The sequence below is a fragment of the Argiope bruennichi genome, chromosome 9, assembly GCF_947563725.1.
Source record: "Argiope bruennichi chromosome 9, qqArgBrue1.1, whole genome shotgun sequence".
NCBI classification, from domain to species: Eukaryota; Metazoa; Arthropoda; class Arachnida; order Araneae; family Araneidae; genus Argiope; species Argiope bruennichi.
In genome coordinates, this window is record NC_079159.1 from 76,058,955 (window position 1) to 76,079,074 (window position 20,120).

General features: G+C 30.8%; 1 protein-coding gene across 1 annotated transcript in view; it reads left to right on the top strand.

Annotated features, from left to right (window-relative positions):
* The window catches only part of LOC129985318 (chaoptin-like), a 66,935-nt gene extending 58,739 nt beyond the window's left edge, over positions 1–8,196 (top strand). The window contains exons 5-6 of the mRNA XM_056095303.1: positions 2,077–2,492; positions 7,765–8,196. Coding sequence (XP_055951278.1) covers positions 2,077–2,492; positions 7,765–8,099 — 751 coding nt within the window. The 3' untranslated portion in view covers positions 8,100–8,196. The remainder of the gene's footprint in view (positions 1–2,076; positions 2,493–7,764) is intronic.
* The last annotated feature ends 11,924 nt before the right edge of the window (positions 8,197–20,120 follow it).

A 20,120-nucleotide genomic window follows, 5' to 3' on the forward strand; every position in this document is an offset into this window, starting at 1 on the left:
TCATAATAAAGGCAAAATGATGACATTATATATGATTGACTAAAATGCCAACTTTCAGATTTTGTAGTATTCCAATATTATTTTTAAATTCTCAATTGTTCTTCTCAAATTCAAAAAATGATAAGGAAAATAAATCTTTTGTAAAATTGTTGATGAACAAGAAAAGGTGTTGCCAGAGCACTTGGACAAAGTTCAAAGAGAAAGCATTAGAAGCAGATACCAATTTGTAAAAGCAAAATTATTGATCTAGTTTATTTTCAGTTTTTATTAATGAAAATGAATTATCTGCAAAGCTAATATAAGAATATTTTTAATTTATGGAGAGAATCAGCTATCGACAGTTTTTTAAATCGTCTGCTTCAAATGATATTATAATTTGAAACTAAAAAACATTTCAGACGATAAAAGGATTCTACATTTAATAGTATTAAATACAAAATAATTTTATTTTTACTTTAAAAAATTTACATGGAACGGTTTTAATCGCGAATAGCATTAAATTAAAAATGAAAAAAATTCTTTTCAAGGATTATCTTCAAACTAAGGAGTATTATCTATGAGCGTGCCAACAATTGTCCTAAAATTGAGTCAAAAATCTAAAACATTAAGACTCCGGTTGAGCATGAATTAGTATACACATATAATTAAGATATAATCTGAACAATTAAGAAATTAAAACAAATCTAGCTAAAAAGTTAAATACAAAAATTTAAATATTAAAAAGTTTAAACACTTTATTCCAAGAGATTTATGTTCCGGAGACCAGAATTAAAATACAAAATACAAATAATTAATATATCCTAAAACAGAAAATACAGATACGATAAATTTGCAAATTTTTAGAAATTCTAAAATACAAAATATATGCTATATTAAATATTTTAATTTTGGCTTCTAGACCACAAATTTCTTGGAAATTGCTGTTTGAATTTCTTAATTTCTTCTTCACAAGTTAAATTTCATGAAGATTGTACATATCGTTTTGATTTTGGGGGTCACCTGGAACACTGCGCCGCTAGAGCATTACAGTAAAGCTTGAAAATGAGTAAAATCTCTAGAATTTGAATTTAAAAAAAAAACACTGCGTTATACTTATGTATCAGATTTAGCATGATCGAAGATACACCACAAGGAGACTCGCTGAGATACGCTATTGGAGGGCAATTTTTTTAGCATTTTTGTTGTTTAATGCATGAAACACCAAAAATGAAGATGAAGCACCATGCTGAAGCATTTTTGGTTTTGAAGCAAATTAGTTGATTTCTCCGCGCCATTTTCATTCCAATCATTTTCCAAAAGAAAAAAATCTACAGTTATATTTAAAATAGAAAATAAGCTATGATATAGATATATAATTAAAAATATTTGCACTATTATATGAAACGAACTTTAGCGATACTCAAAATAAAGAGTAGGAAATTCCGTGCAGCTCTAAGTAATGATGACCAAGGCTACTGATAAAAAAAAAGAAAACCATAAAAAACTTTGGACTCATATTAAGAGTTGGTCACTTTCAAGAATTCTGACAATCCCAAAAACTTTTCCTTGAATTGAGTTTCAAGAAAAAGAGAGAAGAACTTTAAATGAAAACACAGGTGTTCCCTTTCCGGCATAGTGTCCCACCATGTAACACTATCGGCGCAGTGTTCCAGCTGATGGAACACCAATTTTATCCAATATGTATTCGTATGCTTTCTGTATCAAAAATTTTCAAAAATATATATAATACATATCTTAAGATACAGACAAAAAAATAACACTTGTATACTTTTCTAACAATTATTTTTCACTAGAAAAAAATTATCAAAATTCCTTGAAAAAAAAGCTTTTAGATAACGCGTTATAACGAAAAATAATGGATCAGCTTTATTTAAATTGTTTTCTATCATTAAAAGTGAATCTTATAATTTTTTTTTCATTTATAGTTGAATATAACGATTTTAGAAGGGAGCGAAATTAGGTGTTCCATGTAGTGAACACTGCACCGCAAAAGATTAATCTGCTTCTTCCCACATTTCTAGAATAAAATTAACAAAAATACAGAATTTTATTATTAAGCCCATTTCATTTTTCCAGATTTCTAATCTCTCTGAAAACGGATTCCTATGCATCGGTGCGGTCATTCCGCCTACAAGATCTACTATCCCAAGCCCCAGCCCTTCGAAAGGCGATCGTCAATGTTGAAGAAACCACGCTGTCTCACCAGGTCCAGAGGGCATTCGGAACCAAGCTACGGGAACTGGTCATTACAGGAACAAACCTAAGGACGATCCTACCGGACGCTTTTGCCGGTCTCACCACCCACGAACTGACCATTCGGATTAGCGGCACGCTGGTCAGCAAGTTTCCCGATGGATTGCTCAGGTATCTGCCGGATGTTCGATACCTGACTCTGGACCTAAGGAACAATCGACTGACCAGCATGGGACCGGGTGTTCTGGCTGCTATCACTAGAGACGGGCCGGTCACTTATCAGACACAGCATATCACTGGTAAGGAATTGTCTGCTTATTTAAATTTTCAATTCGTTTGCTTTCTCAATAAACATCTCCATCAAATCACAGCAATGAATAACATACAAATATTTCTTTTCTTTTAAAGAGTTCTTTACAAAACTTCTTCCAGACAAGGCAGAATGTAATTCAAATAGAAAATTGATCTGAATAAAAAATTAGTTTAAGGAGTTAAGGATCAAACTTTTTCTTTCATTTTTTTTTTTCTTTGCTCGGTATAGCATAGACAATTTCATGAATTGCGCCTTAAAAAACCAACCCAAACTCATTTTTCCTAAATTATAATGCCTATGAAAAAGGGCTTAAAGGTTTGAAATTATTACATATTAGATTTAAGAACTGATTTGATTATATAGTAATAACAAAATTATAAAAAATTATAAAAAAGCGATACATTTATAAAATAAGAAATTTAAAGTGGAATCAAAACCATCGGAAGTGTTCTGTTCATTACCGAATTTCTCACATGCGGACGCAATAAGCAATATTTCGTGCTCCATAGAGCAATAAAGAAAATAAAGCCTAATTTTTCTTTTAATCAATAAAATCAAAATTTACAATAAAATAATTATTATGAGAAAACTACAAACTTAAAAGTATCTATATATTGTTACGAATCTGTGATGCGGCTTTCCAGCATAGTTGGTTCCATAGGAGGTCCCAGAGCTTGATGACAAACCTGGCGACTATTTGGCGACTTGACGACGACTTTGGCGCCAAAATAGATTATATCCGAAACATCGAGAATTTTCCTGATCCGTCCAGTAGGAACGGAGTTACGCCTCGAACGTTCCTGATTGGTTGAGAGGCTTCTAGCCCCGCCTCCTGAGACCCATAAAAGGAAGCAGCCGCAGCTGCCGGGCAGTCGCGAACCAGAGCGGTGAATTGAGAAGTCGGAAGCGACAGAGTAGAGTGAACCAGAGTCGTGGACCAGTGGGGTCGAAGAGTAGTCGGAAGCGACGGTGAAGAATTCGTTTTCCAGGGGCTAGCGGAGCAGCTACGGAGTAGAGCTGCTGTGTATGTTGTTGTATGCGGCACGTCTAGGCTGAAGATAATCGTCTTCTGTGCTGTATATAGTTGTCGTCTTTGTGCTATCCTGTGTGTCTTCGTGTAAATAAACGTCGTTGTTTCATTTTCTACTGCCACCTGCTGATTGAGTGTTCTCCACACCATATAACTCCCACTATCCAAACGAACCCCGAAAATTTCGTAACAGTATATATGGAACGAATTTTTATTTTCTTAAATATTGAACCTGACATATACTTCTAATTGCAAAAATTTCATTAAATGAAATGAGTAATTGATTGAAAACACTATAGCTTCTGTTGAGGTCGACTGCAAATTTAAAAAAAAATAAAAATAGGATAATGCCTCCTATATTGTAGAATATTGAAAGATGTTCCTTAATATTGTACAATACCATATAATATTCTATAATATCAAACAATACGTGATACGATATCGTGTTGGATGCTGAGGAGCATAGATATAAGCTAAAGATGGATTTTTTTTCTTCATTCGTCCAAATGGTTCATAACGCAACATACACAGCTAGGAATATGAGCAAAGTAATGACTCAGTAAAAAGATGAACATTCAGTGATTGCACAAGTAATTCGGATATGCATCTAATGGTATTTGTTTTGGTTAATAGGCATCACTTTTTACGGACGTTGTTTGGTGTTTGTCTCACAAATCTCATATTTCATCTGAAAAAATTTAATTACTTGACAAATACGCATTAGGAAAAACGGGCATCGAAATGACTCACAATTTTATTTCCTTCCTTCAACCATTTCAATATTTAATATTGAAAAAAAAACATCACCAGTATTCCAAAAATCATAACAGTTTTATGAAAAACTACTTATAAAAAATTATTATGGATTTGAATTATTTTTATATTTGATTTTTAATGTGGCATTTATATGACTTCTGAAATTAAAACAGCTCAGCTATTTTCCCATTCTATTCACTCTCCAACACAAAATTGAATCATAAGATCTGAAAATTAATGAAACTGTTAAATCAAAAGGGAATAGAAATTTCTATTTTCCTCGCAAAATTATTAATTGATTTTGTAAATATTCCTAAGCATACAAATCTAAAATATTTGCTATGCAATAATAACTTTTATTGGAAGAGGGCGGATAAAATAATTAAACTGATTCGTGGCCTCATTATACATTATTCAAGATCATTTGAAACCAAAGAAATTAAATGGGCGATTTATGATCCTTTACTTTTACGATTTTGGTAAACTTTATTCAATATGATTAGGCAAATGTTAACATTTGTGTTGAAGTTCTCCGATACGGAGCAGAGTAATATTTTATTCTTCCATTTAAGCTTCAATAATTCAATTGCATTTGTTAGAAACATTTTCCGAATGCAATCGCGTTCCTTCCTGGTTATTTCTAAGGCAGTTGTGAACAAAACAAATTATGTTTTAGTTGACAGTCGCGTTTCATTCGCTGCTAGTGTTTGCGAAGCAAATAATGTTGTTTCATTGGAAGTGATTAAAAGGAATGTTCAATAGATAGGTACCTAAACATGAAAATAAAGGGATATGAATTGTGTTGCTGTTCATTAATCTAATGATACTGTCCTGTATTTCGCTAAACTGTTTTCAGTTATACAACTCGGATTGTGTCAGATAAAAGCGCATGCATAATTGAATATGTCTTAGTCGAAGAAAGATGGTGCTCTAGGCGACCATATTTAACAAGCGATATTTTAATATTCGGAATGCTTCGCCGATATTAGTTTGGCAATATACTGGTTTCATGACGATTGAAAAATATTATTCCTATTTGGTATGTTTCTTTTTTCGCAGAATGTATAGTGAAAATAAAAATAGGTGTTATTTATTTTCCATTTGTTTCTGTATTTATTTTCTATTCGCTTCTGTATTTATTTTCCATTTGTTTCTGTACTTATTTTCCATTCGCTTCTGTAATTATTTTCCATTCGCTTCTGTACTTATTTTCCATTCGCTTCTGTACTTATTTTCCATTCGCTTCTGTACTTATTTTCCATTCGCTTCTGTACTTATTTTCCATTCGCTTCTGTACTTATTTTCCATTTGTTTCTGTACTTATTTTCCATTTGTTTCTGTACTTATTTTCCATTTGTTTCTGTACTTATTTTCCATTTGTTTCTGTACTTATTTTCCATTTGTTTCTGTACTTATTTTCCATTCGCTTCTGTACTTATTTTCCATTCGCTTCTGTACTTATTTTCCATTTGTTTCTGTACTTATTTTCCATTTGTTTCTGTACTTATTTTCCATTCGCTTCTGTACTTATTTTCCATTCGCTTCTGTACTTATTTTCCATTTGTTTCTGTACTTATTTTCCATTTGTTTCTGTACTTATTTTCCATTCGCTTCTGTACTTATTTTCCATTCGTTTGTGTACTTATTTTCTATTCGTTTCTGTACTTATTTTCTGTATTTATATTTATTTGTTCTACAATTTAATTAACCAATGAAGAATTTCCACAGAAGGAAGAAGTACTTCTTTGCAATCGAGAATACTATATAATAAAAACAGATAAAATGTGTACTTTTTTAAATGTTTGAAATCTTTCTGTTTTGTCACCAGAAATGTATACAACTAGTTCGCTCCAATCTGAAAACGATAAAAGGCTTTAACCAATACAATTTCGCTTGATAATTCATATGCAGATATTTATTGCTTTTGGAATCTCTAGAACAATCCAATAGAAACTCATCGTTGATTATTTTTCTTCTAAGGAATGAGACTTCTTCTACTGAATTCAAATCTTTTGATTGTGATGCAATGTGAAAATAAAATAAAGTTTAAAAAATCACTTTGCATTTATCATAACAAGATGATTACAGCTGCTACAATATTAACACCATATTGAATTCTTAGATTATATCACCACAATTATGCAACTTATTTCCAGCGATCTAGAAGAGATAGAATACCTGAATCTGTTCTTTTTGCTGATGGTTCGTCTGTCGAGGTATATCTCAGAATTTCTTAGAGCAATTCAGTAACCTCCCGTGATTTATTTTATTTTATTTATTCATGTATTTATTTTGGATTCTGACGCTGAGAGTTCATTTACCAGAATTCAAGACGTTTGAGTATGGTTTAATTCTTTATAATCATACAATTATAATCGATACAATATTAGTAATAACATGAAACATTTGGAAGCCTTAGAATCTTATCGCCATAGCTGCGTACAGCAGAAACCTGAATCACTCCATTTTTTTTCTGTTGTTTTGATTGTAGAATCGCATTGCTTTAAAAACTATAAAATAATTAAGAGATTTTAAATCATTAGTGATCCAAGATTGAATTTTTTTCACGCCATGGCTGAGAGTTGTTTTAAACGGAATCAAACCTTTTTATTATGATTAAATTCCATAGAAAGAATATCCAATGATGATTGAATTTATATTATCATTAGTTTAATCTAAATTTCTATCGCTAACCAAGGTAGCATTCGGAAGTCTTATGTTTGAAAGATTTTATAAATACTACATTTGAATAACACAAAATAGTTTAGCGTCATTTGCCAGAAGAACCAAAAAGACAAACAACTTCATTATTTTATTTATTAAATGTATTGTTGAAAATAACTTAATGGATTTAAAGTTTAAATTTTTAAAATTTAGATTTCCGCCCATTGAAAGTAGGATTATCTGTAAATTTTACATTCTCTAAAATTTACATAATTTTCATAAAATATGTAATAATTTCATTAATTTTCACTCAAATAAATAATAATCAATATTTTGCATTAAATTTTAAATACTCTTTTCAAATATATTAACAGCTTTTTTTATTTTTTATTTTCCCAAGAAATTAGCGAACTTGCGTTCAAATTTCAAGACATTTACAAATATTTTCATTAACAAAATTATTATTTGGTTAAATTATGACTGTAAGAATTCTTATTTCTCTATTTTATCATTTCACGGATATTTTTTAAAGACTTAAGATTACCTTACAGAACACCAATTCATGTTATCTTTTCAATTATAGAATTCTAAATATGGATGCAAAATAATCAAATCAGACGATTGTACATCAAATGTGTACATTTTTTCAAAATTTTCCCATTATGAGCCACACAATAGGAAGCTAATAATAAAGACAGGGTATAATCTTTCCTCGAGCAGTTTTCACATTTTAAAGATGATCTTGTTAGGTGATAAAGATGTTTTCAAATAATTAAATACAAATTGTATTAAATTCTTTATTTTTTAGGTGGCGTCTTATTAGAAGAAAATCCGTGGAGTTGCAGTTGCGAGCTGCTGTGGTTAGGCCGCTGGTTAAGACGTTGGCTAAGAGAGACTTTCCACGTCCACATGTTAAGCGTTGAAGCTTCTCTGTACGTGAACAGTGTGTCCAGAAAAGCCACCTGCACTGTATCTGGTAGCAACATCACTTTGGCCATCATCGACCTGAGAAAATCAGATGTGGACTGTCATCAGGCTGTTGGAGGGACCTCACTTCAAGCCCACATGAACCTATCCTTGATCACCTTCCTATCACTGGGAGTGCTTCTCCTTCCCATATCATTCGCATGCTCTGTATTGTAAAAATATCATTCACGTTTCGCTGTATCTCTGTGTCTGATGTAACATAAAACTGGATTGTTGTGGATGATTACCGTGTGAAAGAGTGAAATACTCAAAATGTAAGTATGTTTCCTAGAATAAAAGGAATTCTTTTGGAGAAGTGTTGTTCTATGATTAATTCTTTTTTGAGATTAAAAAAAATGTTTAAAAATAATAAATTAAAAATATGACGGAAAGTCAAAACGTAAAGAGATTTTTGCAATGTGTCTTTCCAGTGTTTGGTAACACTGCTAGAATCCAACACTGAATTAGTGTAGTCGGCAAACACTTCTATGCAACGTGTCATTCTTATTCCCGCGTTAGTGGTTGGAATTTAGCAGATCGTTAATTATGGCAGCTCCATTGTCGATATGTACCAAAGAGGAAATGAGGGCAGTCAATAATTTTTTGTTTGCAGAATGTGTTACATCTGAGGGAGTTATTCGTTGAATGCAGGTGCAGTATGGTGGCTGCTGTTTATCGCGAAGCAAGATCCAAGAATGGATAGACAGCTTCATACAGGGAACAACTTCTTTATGTGACAATGAAAGATCAGGCAGTTATCGACGTTAACCACTGAGGACAATGTGAAAGTTGAACTATTGTGATGTGTTGCGTACTAAATTGAAACCTCCAATCAGATTCATTGGAAAATTGCTAAAAGGTGTTATCCTGAAGCAAGATAACGCTCAACCACATTCTGCTCAACGGAAGGCCAAAACAATAAAGGAGTTATGATTCGAAATCCTGGAACACCCCTCATACAGTCCATACCTGGCTCCAAGTGATTTTCATATTTTACCAAGTCATACGAAGATAGTGCTGAAGTTAAGAAGATTTGAAACCGATGAAGAAGTCGTTGATGCGGTGTAGAATTGGTTAAAGATGCAAAGGAAAAACATTTTTTTTTCTTCTGACGGAATGAAAAAAGTTATGAAACGTTGGAAAAAGTGCGTTGAAGTTCAGGGACAGAAATGTAGAAGAATAATGTATGTTTCATTCTATCATTAGCACCTTTTTTTTTAATATCCTTTACTTTTTGACTTTCCCTCGTATATGAGTTGGCGTGAAAGTAAGTTCCATTAACAAATAATGCCACAATGGCATTATAATCTATGAGTGCGCATACTCTTTGTTTAGTTCAAATCATCTTCAAGATTAGTGTATTGTTATTACGAGTGGCAGCAATGTAAATGCTTCGAAATAAGTTGCGATAATATTTAAGGAAATTGCTACGCCCATGTCATCATACACATAGCAGCAACATATTGTCTCATTATAGAATTGGACTGAACATTATCCCCTCATTCCCATTTCGGTCCGAGCTTCAACTATCTTTCAAACTTTTCTATCTGGCAAGAAATTATAGAACAGCAAGATTATGAAAACAAATGGGGAGGGAATTGTTATTGCAAATGGATTAGTGCTACAATACTGGGATACGAAGTAGGACAAAATCTCAATATAACAATTTTACATCAATTATATGACCCTTAATTATAACAACTGTCCTAGCAGATATTCTAATTTAGAGATCACATTTTAGCACAATGCATGTTCCTCAGCTAAGATGTATAGTATTTATTATAAAGCCTTAAAATTACTATACTGACTAATATTCAAGCATAAAACAAAATCTGCCTGGGGCTTTTTGACAAGATTGCAGTATTAAATAACAATACCTAAAGGCTCTCATTTAAAAGTGTCTATTAAATTAACTACCCCGAGTTTTTTAATCCACCCACTACTAACCCAACCCAACCGCATAATTTATATTCTAACGGGCCGTTTCGGGACCGATTTCTCTTTCATATCAAGAATTGAAGATGTAAAATGAAGACATGTGTTAATGTTAGCTTGCTTTATGTCCTGCACCTCTCGTTTGAAACAGAAACCGGTCCAGAAATGACCCATTAATGGAGAATTTTTACATCTGGGTTAGTAATAAAATAGTTAAAATGTAATAATATTTAATGACTGAGTAATTGTAAAAGTTCGAAACTGCCAGTTAAATACAATTTATTCAGTATATATTTTCATTATAAACTAATGTCATTTGTAAATCAAAGGAATTATTTCAATAAAATGCTATATTTTCGTTTTGCCTTTTTTTTTATTTTAATATTTCCTTCTAGCAAATTTTTTCAGTGAATTCTTTGCGAATTAATATTTAAAAATTACATGAAGTCAAAAATTTTGAATTATTACACCTAAATATTATTATTTGATTTTAACATTGAATACTTTTAATTAGGTTATTAAATATCGATGAAAAGATTTAGCATAACAAAATGTAAATTATAAATCACTGCGAAAATCTTCAGTTTAGGTATTGCATTGTAACTATATTTTACTATCTATCCAGGCAAGATAAAATATAAATAAATTCAGCAATATAAAATGTATTTTCGAATTTTGTGTCATTTTTCCAATAATAAACCGTTTAAATTATATATATGCTTAAGAAAATCATTATCATATGTCAGTTTTCATAAATATATGCATTTCATAAATAAAGAGATATATAAGAGAACATTATCAATGCTTCATGTTTCAGTTTTGTTTATACTGAATTTTATTCATAAGTCTATGGATTTGAAACGCACTGGGTAATAATACAAAATAAATGAATTCCATTTTTCTATCGATGAAGAAAAATGACTTCATATCCTCTTCAAAAAAGATTGTAAAGCTCCCGTTTCTCCAATCTTTGGTCCGTAGAATAGCACGTTCCGCAAAAGGAAATTTTCCAATGCGAATGGGCTTTTCATTTGTCATTTAGTAAAAGAATTACCCTTCATTTCAAATGCTTCAATTGATATGAAATAGAATCCTGTAGTTAAAAATAAATGGCTCATAAATAACAGCAAACTATTCTTTATGCCATTTTTTTAGAGTTTTTCCACAGACATTTCATGATGATTCATCTCCCTCTCGAGTTAAATCTTATGTTGCATGCATTATATGTATATCTTATCTTTTGTTTTTATTTTATCGTATATACAAAGAGAGATATACAATGGTCCTAAATTTCAGTTACCATATTTTGATGATAAGACTTACGTTTTAAATCTACTGTGGCAGTCGAAAATATTCGTACACTTAAATTGTTCACCTCAAAAATGTATAAAAATTGAAATTGCGTCTTAATTTAAAAAAAGCTTTTTAAAGGGAATTAATGCAATTTAAAAAGTTCTGAAAACTATTTGAATTTTTCAGAGCAAAACCTTAAAATATTATTATAATGAATTACTCATTAGAGGAACAATTTGAAACTCTACACTAATCCCGTACTTCAAAAGTATTCGTACATATATATTTCGATTTATAAACCAATAAAATTGAGACAATTTGAGCTTCAAATATCGTCTGCGGGATTGATCTATTGTGGTTTTCTTCTTTCTTTTAATGCAAAACTAGCTTTATTCTAATGTTAACTAACTCAAACTGGCATTACATGTTGTTAATCGCACAACTTTAAGTTGAGATGGCTTGAAAGGCAAAAGAAAACTCATAATAAAAAACTCACAAAAATAAACTCATAATCAGACTCCATAACCATGGTAACTCTCTACAAAAGAGATTATTGGAAAGAGTTATTGGAATCTCGCAGGTTTTTGGAAGGCCACGTTATACAGTTCAGAATGTGACAGATCAACATTGCTAACGCAATGCTATCAAAAATATGCCAATAAGTGGGGCGCAAGTATGCTCACTGGTAAGCACACTTGCAAAATTGATTTTTAAAAATCCGGAATTGAGTGCTTTAGCAGTTAAAGCAGAGATCCTCAACCAAGGAATTTTGATCTCGGAAATTGCTATATGCTCCAGTTTTAGTGATGCAGTGTTCCATGCTCGAGTATCTAGAAAAAAAATTATTTATGTCAAAAGTTAACAGAAAAAAAAAAGCATTTGCTATTAGCTAAATAACATGTTAATAAAATTCTTGACTTGGGACAGAGTTATATACTCGGATGAGAGCAAATCCAACCTGTTTGGATTAGATGGCAGACAAATGGTTTAGCGTAAAAAGAATGCAAAGCCGCAACTTATAGATATGAGTGCAACGGTAAAGCATAGTATTGGTTAGATGGAAGTGTTTGAGAGCGCACATAGAGGAGCAAATTGCACATCATTGATGAAACTATGGATCATAAAATGTACATTGTGGAGTGCATTTTATGAATTTAAATTCTAAGAGTACACAAATGGGTCTACAAAATAACTACATATTTCAAAAAGATAACGATCCCAAGTATACAGTTCCTACTTCTAAGCTCTGGATATTATAAAACATTCCCGAAAGACTTAACACATTTTCTCAATCACCTGACATGGATCCTATCGAACATTTATGAAGCATTTCAGAGCGGAAATTCAAAAATCGACAGATAAAAAAATAAAAATCAGCTGAAAACCTTGGAAGCTTGGAAGAATGAGCATCGGAAAATCGAATGAAAGAAATGATTAAAAGCTAAATGATATCCTACAAACTTTTAAAAATTGATAATTTATCTAATTTTTAGAATAAATATATAGTGTACGAATAATTTTGACAGAAAAGTTTTCTTAATTAAGCTCTTTGTTTATTTTTGTAATAGTTTACAGATTTTTTTTGTGTGTGAAATTGTTAAAAAATAAAAAATATGAGCGGTAGTATTTGTATTTACTTGGCATAATTAAACAGATAAAGTATTATATAACGCTAAGTTCTTCAAAATTCAATGTTCTTTTGACTGCTACTTCCCTTGAGTCTAAAAAAATAACTTGTTTTGTACGTACAGCAGTTTACGAGTACAATAAATCTAAGCTAGCTAAACGAATAGAATATGATATGCGATATTTACATCAAAGCTGTAGATTTCTATAAAATTTCAGTGGAAATACATCAATAGAAATTTTTCGTCTGGCAGTTTATGAACAAGACAGCTAAGAAGTTCTATGATCCAGAAAACAGAGATGTTCCAATTATTTTCATTGAGGTAACATGCTGTAATTAATAAAATTCTGAATAACGTAATTTTTCAAAGATGAAATTCACTATTGATGTAATAAATAATTTTAAAACTTAAATAGGTGGTTAAAATGTTTCAGTTAATATTTGTAGCATTTACCAGCAAAATATTAATTTTTTTAATCTCAAATATTTTCTATTTAATTCTGAAGATTTTCATAAGTTTTGACTAAAATTATTACTACCGAATTATTGATATCTATCTTAAATAAAGATCGTCGTCTTTTAACAGATATTTGAGATCAACATCATCATCATCATCAACACTCATCCATCATCCTGTCCATGTATAACTGGCACCCTCATAAATATAACAAGGCTGATGAATGAAGTGAATTTCAATGTGAATTTCCAAACACTTTCTAAATATTTCCGTAATTCATTCAGATTAGATGGCAGCGCTACGATCAGACGTCAAAACGCTTTCCATTGTAGATTTAGGTCAAGGCTCTTGGGTGGAAAATCTATAACCGGGGACAATTTTTCAGAATATTCTTATAACCAGATAGCCATTAGGAAAATCATTTTTTCCCTAACACATTCAATTTCCATTAGAGTATAGAATATAAACAATCGCAAATGGTCGAAAAGCAGATATTTATGCAGAAATATGAATGGTAGGAAGCAAATGTTGCGGAGATAGAAAACAAATCCTTCTCAAAAGATTACCGATTTACCATTTTTTTAAACATAACTTAGGAGTCCTTAGGCGTTTAATATTGTTTGTCAACCATTCCCAGTATTTTCTAACATAAGGAAAATCGGATGATTCTTTGAAGTGTCATAATGCAAGATCCATCCGGCCAACAAATACAACAAAGCGATCTTCAATATCCTATTACCCTGTCTGAATTGCTTTCTCAATACAGCTATTGCCCCATTGCCTTTGATCGCGAACAAGTACTGTTTTATTAAACAGTACTGAATACGAATTCTTGTCCATTTCTTTAGGTTATCTTGGAGCTGCCATTATTCAGATTTCAAACAGCTGAGAGTTTTATGTGGTTCACATTTCGATTTCTATTACTCTAACGTTATGAATAAAAATAAATTATATTTAAGCTTATAAAGCAAATAAAGAGTATTTGTAATTTCTCCATATTGAAAAAAATAATCAATTAAACCTTTCAAGCCCTTCTATTTGCATCATTTAGAAATTATTCTATAGAAAAATTCAAGAAAAATGTTATTTAAAAACACCTGCATGCATTATAATTTGAATAATTTTTAGATCATTGCAGAAATACTCAGGACTATCTTCACTAAATTGATGCTAGTTAAACGAATATAAATTACTTGAAAAAATACAAATTTTAAAATTCTACGATAGTGCTCAATTTTTAAAAATGTAAAGGGCTTTACTGTTTGCGTGAAGATTATTGAAGTTTTCACTGATTACAAAATGTGTTGAATATTTTATTTAAAATTGTTTTGTTATACTGAAATTTCATTTACATTAACATGAAGGCCACAATATTCCATCTTTCACCCATGAATATGATAAGGGCATAAAAGTGAGTCAGATGAAATAGTAATGGATATATCCCATTTCATAAGTTTTCCTGCTTAAAAAATTTGTCTTGCTGAAGTCATACATTAATTATATATACAGCACTGCAATTTACTAAAGAGTTCCAACTTTAATTATATCAACAACTTACATCAATAAATCCAAGATTTATTTTATCTTGACAATTCCCCATTTCACATTGATTGGTTTGAAAATTGACAGCAGATTTGATTAATAAAAATATTGGGATAAAATTTATTCTGTTTTATCCCAATTGTCTCCGAGTGACTTCTTTTTTTTCTGCCATCGATTGCATTGGATTTGTTGCCTACATCTGGCAGAAGAAAGCAATGCTTTTCGCTAAGATTCAGAGGGAATAATTCAAGGTGATGGCTTATTTGTCCTTGAAAATTTAAACATTCAAGACCCCAAATCGAAGTAACGATATTCAGTCATAAATGATGTTAAAAGTATGCTACTGTTAAGCTAACGAACACGTTTTAAATGGTGAGAATTTGGTGCAATTTTTCCAAATTTCAGATGAATTGCTATTAATACTTCGAAACAATTTTAACGAGTTTATTGGAAGTAGACAAATCTTCCAACTGAATGCTCATACAGAAATTTTTATCTGGTCTAGCAATTCTCTGAATATATAAAAGTAATTTTCTATGTTTTATGGCTGCATTGTGAGAATAACTATTCCAATACCAAAATCGTTATCAAAATAATGCCAAGAAATTGGAGAATAATGGAAGAAAAATATCTTGTAAAATATCTTATATCAGATATCTTAGCCATCTTAATACAGTTTTTGCCCGCAGACAGACAGACTCTGCAGAAACTATTTGGGCATCAAGTTTCCTCTTTATTTATTTATTGTTAGTAAGAAAGCAGAGATGGTCAAAAAAATTTCTAATACTAACAAAATTATCCATCATAAATGACCGAAAGATTCAAAAGGTAATAAGATTAGTTTTCAATGTTAATGTCAAGCTGTCTTATCTAACATTTTCTGCTACGATGATTTTGGGAATAATTATAATGTGTCATTTTTTATAGATACGTCAATGATTTGTTGCTTTCATTCATTCACAAATCGCTTTATGATTTTAAGATGGTATTTTAGAATTCCTTCTAGTATTAAATAAAGGATCGAACGATGGAAATACTTTTCTTGCATTCTAAAAAAATGGTTGAAATCATTTTAAAACCATTAAAACCATAACGCGCATGATCTTTTTCACTGGATTACATATTTGCAAAACTCTTACTTTTTAAAAGATTTCAGAGTTCTGTTTTATTAATAATGCGACATTTTAACTGATACATTAATTATTTTTTTTATTTTTATCATTTCTGTTACTTTATTTTTTTTCTGACTTCCTGTATACAAGCAAATAAACTTGCGCCTCTCTTTCTTCGGGATTTCAGCATTGTAAAACTTGAAAAATTCTTTTCTCAGATACTGTCATTTTTTTTCTTTCATTTTTTTTTTTTTTTTTTTTTTCATAATTTACCTTTTTCGGAAAACAGATCATTAGAAAAATTCACCGCCGGTCATTAGCGCGCATAGGAAAGACTGCGGGACGAAAGAAACAATACCAATAACCAGGCTTCCGGTGGCATCGATTCGCCTAAATGAAAGAAAGAAGACATCTGCGGGTCCCAAAGTTTTCGAGCAGAACTTTTAAAATATGCAACATCGATCGAAAATGCTCGACGAAAAACTACAGATGGAAAAAATATGATAAGCAACTCGCTGCGTATAATGACGCATCAAATCTACGATCTTAATTAAGTTAGGGCTAAAATCACGCTTCCATAGAAAACTTCCCGCTAGTAGCGATTTTTTTTCCCCAACCTCGTGGAACATTTCTGTGTTTATGCAAATGGCGCTTGGATGAGGTTCGCCGAAGAATCGGAAAGCTAATCAAAACATCGCTTCTTCGCAGATTATTTTTTATGTTTATGTGTTTCCGTTAAGGGATCTCATATTTTTGTTGGAGATCGGCCCTATATGCGTTAACTTAATAAAGAAAATCAACAGTCATTTAACAAATAACTTATTGTTTATGTTCACGATATTGATCTCTTTGTGTATTCTGCAATTCATCAATATATCGTAAATAAATGTGTGTTTTCTAGCTTTTATCATGTCTGTTTCACTTTTTTGACTTTAGGTGTAACAATACAAATCTATATTTTATATTGTATATTAGTAACATTATAAAATATACTGAATTTCTTGTAGACAAGATTTTAAACTATTTGTCTGCATCTTTGCATTTCCTTTGATTTTTCATGTTATTAAACGCAAATTTCTTTATTTTAGAGCAAATTTAGGTTTAGTTTATTGAAAATTGCACTTCAATTCCAGGCAAAATCTTTTTTTTTTGTTGTTGTTCTGTTTCTTCAATATTTTATTACATTAAGATGAATTGATTATTATTCGATTTTTAACTTGGCATGGTGAAACAGTTAAAAGAAATTTGAACATATAATTAAAAAAAGTACTGTAGCATGATAATGTTTTAAGATTCATTTTTTTTACTTATGAATCTTACTTTAACTTATTTTTAAAATTAGCATTTCATTAAATATCGGAAATTACATGCACACAAATATTTTTAATATCATCCCAGCCTGCCAAATAACTAAAACAATGAAAAGCATACAGAAGCGCACTTAAAAATTTTATTAAAATTGGAGAAAATTGCACGGAAATAAAATAGGTAGAATTGAACACATTTTTTCTTAAATTTTAAAATTGTTTCTGTGCAATGTACTGTCATGTTGTCAAAAAAACATTACAATTTTGATTATTTTTTAATTTAAAAATCGAATTAAAATCCTGAAAGCCTATTCTTAATTAGCACTATTATGCAAGGAACAGCTATTCGCTAAATTTGGTAATTATGTCCAATGGTCTGCATTGCAGAACTATATAAAAGTAACCGTAGCGATACCCTTTTCTTCATGCATTTCACGATATACAAAAAACATTTCAGTTTCTAAAAATTATCGTGATAAAAAATACGATAAGCAGAAGTCCAGAAAAAAATTTCAAGAATGCCTTGAAGAACGCCATGCCCTTTAAGTTTATTTTTTCTGCTCCGACTCAATGCTGTCATAAATAATAATTGCGTTCCATCTCACTTAAATTATGTCATCAAATCATGTAGGTGTACTCTAGAGATCGTCTCCTTTGTGATTTCCACGTAAAAATACCAAATGGGAATAGAGGCAAAAGGTTGGTGTCATCTATCATAATATCTTTCAGCACTCATTTAAGATTCAATTATATACATCTTGATAATTATTCACTTTCTGAACTCTTGGTACTCTTTGGAAAATATTCATTTAATGAATCTATTCAGAAGAATCCATTGGAGATACATAGCTTGTTTGGAAAATAATGTATTCTTCTCGTTGGTTTTGTTTATTTCGATTAATTGTCCATTTTCTTTTAACCCTTTTAGAACCGTGATCAAATATCCGTGATCATGCGATTCTCCCTTCATGGCTCACTGTATAATATATAAGATGAGATTTTCCGACTTCAGCGGAAAGATATATATGATATCGTGACTTCTTCTCATGTATGATATCATGAGCCTTGAAGGGAGAATCGCGTGATCACGGATATGCGATCATGGTCTTGAACAGGTTTATATGAACAATTTATTTTTGTTGATCATCTTGATGATATTAACTTTTGGTCAAATTCCGAGAACTATTACACTTAAACCAGTAACTGTCTCTCCAAATGCTCAACTACAATAATAGCATGATCTTTGGTTTTTTTGGATATAAGTTTTATAAGGTGGATTCTAAGTGAAATAATTGTTGTTTAGCAAAATTCATTGCATTTTATAATTGTGATTTTAACATAATAAAGATAGAAGTTTGTGAGATTTGAATATTTATTATTAAATGAAAAATTCGCAGCTGTACCGTTTGTTAATGGAAACTTATGTTAATTGTAAATAAAGAAAATATTGTAAAGAATGTTTTTTTTAAAAAAATTATTAATACAGCATTTGTATTCATTTTGTTTCACGTTTTTTTTAGTTCAGCTATACAGATCGTTTTGTGTTTTGTCTCAAATATTTCTGAAGTTAAAAAATTATTTGTATGGTTTTCTGAAATCCACGAAACTATAAAAGCTGCTAATTTTCATGACAGTTTTTGAATATCATGCAGAAAACCTGCCATCTCACAAGTTCTTGACCATCAAAACAATCGATTTCGTGCGATTTTATCTCTTCTTATATTATATTCATCCTATCCCTATATTATATTCCTGTTTTATTTCCAGAGGTTTCTAGAATCCACGTAACAACAGTAGTTTATTTCCATGACCTTTCTGTAACATCATGCAGAAAACCTGCCATCTCACAAGCTCTTGACCATCAAAACAATCGATTTCGTGCGATTTTATCTCTTCCTATATTATATTTATCCTATCCCTAAATTATATCCCTGTTTTATTTCCAGCGGTTTCTAGAATCCACGTAACAATAGTTGCTTATTTTCATGAACTTTCTTTAAGATCATAGAGAAAACTTATTACCTCACAAGCTCTTGGCAATAAAAACAAGCAATTTCGTGAGATTTTATCGATTTTTACATTATATTCATCTCTTTTAATATTTCGGAAAGTCCTTATTATTAATCAAAAACTCAAAGACAATATAATCATAAATAATAAAAATCCAATGCATTACAAAAGTGTTACATTATCAGCTATTGTTTCATGAGAACATTTTAATGAGTTAATCTAAATAAGAAATATTTCATTTCCAGTCAGAATAAAAAAAAATATGGAATACAATTTAAAATCCCAAATAAATTGCATATTAAATAAAATGAAACGTACTCTTATTTACGTTAAATAAAAGAGACAGCACAAGTTGCTAAGAACCAAGAAATAACAAGAGAACTTCGTTAAGCTTCTCTGGGTGTTAGTTTCCTATGCAAATCGAATGCAATTCTCTTCGCATTGTTTTCAAACACCCTTTTAAATGGAAATTAGGAAGCGAACGAAAGAGTAAGTAACAAAAAAAAAAGAAGTCTCACAGTATCGTTCCAAGAGGTTGAACAGATAGATCTTCAGCCCCAAACAAGATAATCAGCTTTATGCCGAGCGCGAGCATTAAAATTACTCAGCGATTCTGCTAAATAACGGAACGCAATAGAAGTAGCTTATTGTTATGAATTAGCAGAGTACAAGCTTATAAATATTGAAGTTGCTAATTATCAGATAAAGTCATTTCTATGAGAAGTATTAAAGCATTCGAATGTTCTTTCTGTCTAAGGATTTAGAAACTGAGATAAGGATAGAATCTTTGTATGAATTAAATTAAACTTTCTGGGTGGAATTCGTATTTAATCTCTAACAATAATAGATGAGAATGTGTGTGTGTTGGCATTTTACAACCCAAAGTTTTGGATCTAAAACTACAAATTTTGTCAC